This window comes from Primulina tabacum, chromosome 7 (genome assembly GCF_025594145.1).
Source record: "Primulina tabacum isolate GXHZ01 chromosome 7, ASM2559414v2, whole genome shotgun sequence".
Classification (NCBI taxonomy): domain Eukaryota; kingdom Viridiplantae; phylum Streptophyta; class Magnoliopsida; order Lamiales; family Gesneriaceae; genus Primulina; species Primulina tabacum.
This window is the reverse complement of record NC_134556.1, coordinates 38311311-38318521: the sequence shown is the minus strand read 5'-3', so window position 1 is coordinate 38318521 and position 7211 is coordinate 38311311. Positions and strand designations below refer to the sequence as shown.

The 7211-nt window shown below is 31.8% G+C and overlaps 1 protein-coding gene across 1 annotated transcript; it reads left to right on the top strand.

The window, feature by feature from the left end:
• The first annotated feature begins 3113 nt into the window (after positions 1-3113).
• On the top strand, positions 3114-5536 carry LOC142551791 (zinc finger protein JACKDAW-like). The gene is made up of 3 exons (XM_075661192.1): positions 3114-3685; positions 3810-4209; positions 4434-5536. The coding sequence occupies exons 1-3, from the start codon at positions 3538-3540 to the stop codon at positions 5404-5406; spliced, it is 1521 nt and encodes a 506-aa protein (XP_075517307.1). The 5' UTR covers positions 3114-3537; the 3' UTR covers positions 5407-5536.
• The last annotated feature ends 1675 nt before the right edge of the window (positions 5537-7211 follow it).

The following is a 7211-nucleotide window of genomic DNA, read 5'->3' as shown; positions in this document are numbered from 1 at the left end:
CTGTCTACTTTACAAAACTTAGCCAACTTTTTGACCTGAAATACATATACCACCCAATGATGGTAACTTATACTCAGTCAATTTTAAACTTGGGATTTTGACTGACAGACCGACGATATCTAATAACAATTATAACGATAACAGTAACAGTAGTGTGTGAACGTGTGTAAAATATTTTTATTTGGCAAAAATTTGTGTGAGAGGGTCTCGTGGATCGTATTTTGTGAGAGAGCTCTCTTATTTAAGTCATACATGAAAAAATATTGTTTTTTTTGTGCTAAGAGTATTGCTTTTATAGTGAATATTGGCAGGGTTGACCCGTCTCAAAGATAAAAATTCGTAAACTATTTCACAAGAGACCTACTCATTTTATTTTACAATTTACTAATTTTCCTTGAATTCGTTAACTGGTATTTAATATAATTTTTTTCTAATAATCATAAAATAAATAGTGGCTGTAGAATAATTATTTTGAGACTAAAGCCTAGGTCACCATGTGCATGTACCCTACGTGTGCATGTGCGCGGCTATTACCAATTTGATTACACGCGAGACTGTGATTATAAATTATTTATTTTTAAATATATATAAGAATCAATGGCGGAGTTAACATAAAGTCCAGTGTAACATATATATATATATATATATATATATATATAATTTTCGATTAATTTAATATTAGTTCAGTGTTTCATTTTAAAATTTAAAGATTTCATTTTTTTTTAACTTTTTTTTCTTTATAGATTAACAATTCTGACTCTGTCATTGACTATATTATAATAATTTGTCGCGATTAAATGATAAATTAATCAGAAATGATATGATATATTTTAATATTGATACTCACGGAAAATTTAGGATCCGGTTACATCAAGTGTCACTAGTCTAGACGCATGTTTCGAAATTGCCCTGAGCCTGAAATCACGAATAAGATCGTTAGAAGGGGGCCGAGAGAGTGTCTTGGCGTAGCCCCTCCGACGGTCAAGTCAGAGACTGAGGGATATATGAGGGGAGCAGCTAAGGATACTGCTGAAAACAATATAGTGAATGAAAAATCATACGCTCAAACCTAATATTTATAGAAGAATACATGGACCTTTGATGAGTTTGTCTTCCATTTGGGCTATGAATGAGCCAAGGATAGTGTGCTCATCCATGGGATATCAAATATGATTGTTATATTTTATAAAAATAATTGTGTATCTACGTTAGCCTTCATTACTAAATGATTTTTTTCCCCCAAATTTTGATTTTGAAATTCGGTTCGTGGTAAAATCCAAGTGCATGCAGCCAAAAACAGTTACACGATGAGCACAAATGTCAAATATTCTTTGTCCGAAATTTATAATTCCAATTTCACATACTAGAAATGGATCACTTCTAATTATTTGGTAAATATCGAATCTTTTCTTTTAAAATATTATTTTATAAGTATTGAATCATTAATTTTTCATAAGTTTCATTGGTTTATAATTAAAATATCAATTTTTTTTAATATATAAAGACAGTGGGACCCAAAAGTCAGCCCCATTCGTGACAGGGAGAGAGCCAAGAGAAGAGGTTCACGGGTTGCTCAGGCAACTTCCTTGGGAATTTCAAAATTTATATTCCACACACTGTATACATATAATATAGAACAGTCACGTTGTTACATACTTTGTTTGACTCAATTTTATAATAATTTGAGTTAAATAATAATTATGTAATTTTTTTAAAAATTTATCATACAAGACAAGTGATGTCTTTAAAAAAATTATAATAAAAATCGATAATTACTATCGTATCGAATACATTTTTATATAAAATGATAACCTAAATATTTTTTTTATTAAATGTACTTCGAATGCACGTGAATTTAATTTCTTTATGATGCCAAAAATTCAAAACAAACATCATGTTATATATATATATATATATATATATATAGATGACACGTTTGCTGACAGGTAGTATTTACTTTTGTAGATTCCCACATAATAATAACTATTATTATTATAATAATAATACACGAAAAGGGTCTAACTTTTAATTATGGTGTAATCATTTTATTCTCTGATTGCAGGACTTATAAAAGGTAATTTACTTTTTTACTTTTTCAATGTATAAATAGTAATTATGACTACTTTCTTAGAGTTTCCTTTTTTTATATTTAATTAATATAACGTGTTAGGCAAAAAAGTTGGAAAAAGAAATGCTGATTAAACTTTGGAAACAAAATAAATTAATATATTTTATAATATTAATATAACATAAAAAATTAGAAGTACCCCACGTTTGTCAAAAAGTTAAATCTTTGATATTATTCACATCCCTAATATTTTTTGACTTCACTAGGATTTCATCTGGGCACACCTTTTTGTATTGTCTATAGTTGGAATTGCGATTTGATTTATTTTTTTTTGAATTATATATACGCACAATGCACATACATTTTATGTTGTTGACTTATATATTTCAGAGATCGACTATCAAAGTATATGTGCCGATGATTTATGTGCGAAAAATCAAAATAACAGTGTATCTTGTTTTTTTAACAATTGGATCTCAAATTTGATATTGTTTCGAACTTGAGATTTTTGTGTCGGATAAACTATAAGTCGTCGGTAATGTCATCGATTAGTTTTAAGGCAACCAAGACAAGGCTCTGATTATTTCATTTTATAGTTATCTTACATTTTTGGTCATTGTTTATGTAAGTGGGTAATAAGAAGACCTCCGAAGTTACAATCTACTCAATTTGGATGCTTCTTTTTACATTAATTCATCAAATATGACTGAAAGGAAAAACTGATTCCGCATTTCTGTAAAAGTAATTATAATAAAAAATGGACTTTTATTTTCTAACTTTATATTTAAATAAATAAAAAAATAAACAGTCTTACGCATAAGAAGCAGCATACAGCCAATGTGTATATATATATACCTTATACAATGAAGAACTAAAATCAACGGTTTATTTGCTAAAAAAAAAAAACTAATATTAAAAAAAGCAGCAAAATTTTATATTTTAAAAAGAATTATTCAGTCGAGAGGGATACAGAAGGGGCCCACTCCAGTAGGTACAGCAAGCTAAATCTATGGCTGACCGACTTTGGAAATAAGAGATAAAAAGAGAGATAAGAAAGGTTGCAATAGATAGAGAGAAAAGGAGTACTGTTTGGTGGTTAGAAAAAAAGAGAGGAAATATTCTCTTTAGCTTTCAATTATTTTTGGTGTTTTCTCTCCAAATCAAACAAATCTCTCCTCAATAGCAACACTCACCAATTTACAAATACTAATTTTTATGTTTGTATAATTCTTTTTGGATGCAAACTTCTATCACTTTGTGTCTGGTTTTTTGGGTTCTTTCTTCTTCTTTAGGCTCAGTCTGATAAGATATGAGAAGGATTTGAATAACACCAAAGAATTAATCTGATTGTATTTGAAGAAGTTGTTGGACTGATCAGCTTGTTTCTTTTGTTTTTTGCACCGTTTCAAAGCTTCCAGATTGAAAGATAATTCAAAATCTTTGATTTCTTGAGCTTCAACCTTTTTGCAATGATGTCTGGTGACGTGTTTTCTTCTCTTAATCCAGCTTCTGCGAAATTCTTTCATCAAGAACCTGAAGTACTAAGCCCTAACCCTAGCTCCAATATCTCCAAACCTATTGTTGCCAAGAAGAGAAGAAATCTACCCGGAACACCAGGTAATTAATTAAGTTTCATGTCTATATTAATATTTGTTCATCTAGATTATGCTGATGATATTTTTAGTTTAACTTCCTTCTAATTAAGCTTCATATTCATTTTATTTTTCTCGGGTTTTAACAGATCCAGATGCAGAAGTTATTGCTCTTTCACCAAAGACACTTATGGCTACCGACAGATTCTTCTGTGAAATCTGCAACAAGGGTTTTCGAAGAGACCAAAATCTACAGCTTCATAGAAGAGGCCACAATCTTCCATGGAAGCTCAAGCAAAGAGCCAACAAAGATCAAATCAAGAAAAAGGTTTACATATGCCCTGAAAATACCTGCGTCCACCACGACCCGGCCAGAGCCCTTGGTGATCTTACCGGAATTAAGAAGCATTTCAGCCGAAAACATGGTGAAAAGAAGTGGAAGTGTGAGAAATGTTCCAAGAAATATGCGGTTCAATCCGACTGGAAAGCTCATTCGAAAACTTGTGGCACTAGGGAGTACAAGTGTGACTGTGGCACACTCTTTTCCAGGTATTAAATTTACTCACAACATTTGGTAATTTGGGAACATGAACATATAGTATGTTGAATTGAATTAAATGTACGCTGCCCTTCAAGTTTTTGATTTCTTTTCAGCAAATGATTGGGTAATAAATATTGTCTCTGCACATGTAGTGTGTACATGTATTTAAATTGGTAGATTCTTTGATTGTATTTTTTAATTTCTTTTTTCATATAATATATTTTTAATACAGGAAAGATAGTTTCATCACGCACCGAGCTTTCTGTGATGCCTTAGCTGAGGAAAATTCAAGAATTTCAATTGGTTGTGGAGTTAATGATCACAACTTCAGAAATGACCTCAAAAATCCAAATCTGATTAATATTCAATCTCATCTGCCAACTGGTTTCACCACCTCCGCGGGCGGATTTAGGCCAGAATTTACCACTACTGGAAATTCTCTCTTCATGGATCAAGATCAGCAGAAGCCTAGATCTTCTCTTTGGACGTTTGATCATAATCCCGATCTCTTCATGCCTTCAAGTTCAACCAACTTTCCTGAAATGATGTCGATAACTTCCAGTGACATTTACGGATTAAACTCATCGATGGGATATTACGCAAATCTCTCCTTATCGCCGTTGCCGCCCCAACCAAGCCTCAAGGAGGAGCCAGCGATTATAAGCAATGGGAACTCGAAGACGATGGTGGCCAATTCATTACATTCACTATACTCTGATCAAAAGCAGATCAATCACTCAAATTATTCATCCTCATCAGGATCAATGTCTGCAACTGCACTTCTACAAAAAGCAGCTCAAATGGGCTCAACTAAAAGCAATTCTCAGTTCTTCGGCAGCACAACTGGAGTGATGCTTAATTCTTCTTCTTCTCCTCCCCCGTCTCAAAACAGAAGTGAATTACATCGGGTTTTCAGCAAACAACAGGAAAATGGACTGGCTGGTTCAGCCATGAATTTCAACGCCTCCACGGAAAGTAATACGATCAATAACTCAGAACCATCGATGATTCAGACACAAGGAACGAGTTCACGAATCTTGCATTCAGACCATTTGCATGGCGTGAGCCGTAGTTTGACGAGGGATTTTCTTGGAGTGGGCGGATATGGCGGCGATGTCGTGCCGTTCCTGCCGCAAGAACTGGCCAAATTTGCTTCCATAAAATCAGGTATGGGGATGAACCACTCCACTGATAATAATCAGTAACATGTATTTTCTTTTCAAGAGATGACACTATCTATATGATACCATGAACAAATCTCTCTATGTTTATTAGTGATTATTACACACAATTTCCACATGCTCATACAATATATAGATTGACACGCATGATATATTTTTCCTTTTAAAGATAATATAGATAAAATAAATAAAAGAGATCTAATTGGATTTTACAATTATTTTTGTAATTTATCATACAAATATAAGCATGCGTGTAACCTAAAGTGTACACCCAATATTTTCATGAGGAGTTGGTTTCTTATGAGACGGTCTCACGAATCTTTATCTGTGAGACATGTCAACCTTACCGATATTCATAAAAAAAAGTAATACTCTTAGCATAAAAAGTAATATTCTTTCATGGATGACCCAAACAAGAGATCCGTCTCACAAAATACGACCCGTGAGACCGTCTCACACAAGTTTTTGTCTTTCAGAAGAAGTTCAAGAAAAGCTGGGAGAACTGGAGAAGTCATAACAAATTTCATGCATGAACAAAATTGAAAATACATTTTAGTGTTCTACAAGCAAAGCATGACGTTTTCTATGAGGATATAGCAAACATAAGTTATAATAATAATAATAGTAAAACAAGGGTTACTATGAATAATATTTCGGGTGAAGTCATTTTCATAATTATAAGATTTTCCCTACTTCACGTTTTCATAAAAAAAATTGGAAATAATATAAACCAACCACAAAAAATATCCAAAATTTAATAATATGATTTATTTTGAGTTTCTAATTTAACACAAATTATTAAAATATTTTATAGTAGAAAATATAAATTCATTGCGTGTGTTCGACTGCCGGTGGTAAGAGGTACGGGACAACCTTATCCCCTTGGGTTTCCACATTAAATCAAAGGTTACATCACCTTCATGCCAACTTATCAAAGCAAAAACCAACCCATCCAATTCTGCCACATACTATATTTATAATTTTTTTAAAAAAAAAAAATTAGTAGGTATAATATACATATATACACTTTTTTAATTTACATATTCTTTCTTACAATTGTTTCAAAATAATTACACTACGTTGAATTTAATGCAAAATTAAGCATATAACGTATCCGACTTAGCCAATTAATTTGTGTTCCAAATATGCATCTTCAAAGCATTGACCTTCAAGGGTTCACATATTGTCATGGAGACCCAATCCTTTTCTTGAAATCTGATGGTTAGAATTTTGTCATTCATCCCATTAGCATAGAAAAAACGTGAAAATCACATCATATTTGCAAAATATTATGATTTTATAGAAGTGATTAAATTTATAGATAGCGAAGGAACGAGAAAAAATTAGAAGTTGGTATTGTTTGAAAAATTAGAGAGTTTTTTAGCATAATCTGTGGTAAAACGTTAATTAGCTCACTATGGTCGTCGAAATTGCGAATTGAAATAAAATAACAATTTCTTATTAGTTTTTGGGGTATGGATAATACTCCTTATTGACTTGTATCATAGTTATTTGACCACAACAAATTTTAATAATCTGAGTAGACCATCTATAAAGGCACACACATATTTTAACTTTATATATAATATTGATTTGAATTGCATCAGTTATTATTATTTCTGAATAATAATAAATGTATAATCGAACACTTGTTGTTTTACCAAAATGTATAACTGCAAATGCAAATATCAAGTTTCGATTGTTATACTCAACATGAACAATTATTGCACCCCAACAATCTCTCAGTCATTAATTGCACTCCTTACAATAAATTATTAGAACGAACTAACGAACTCGTGATCTTTACTCTGATACTAATTGTGTAACCG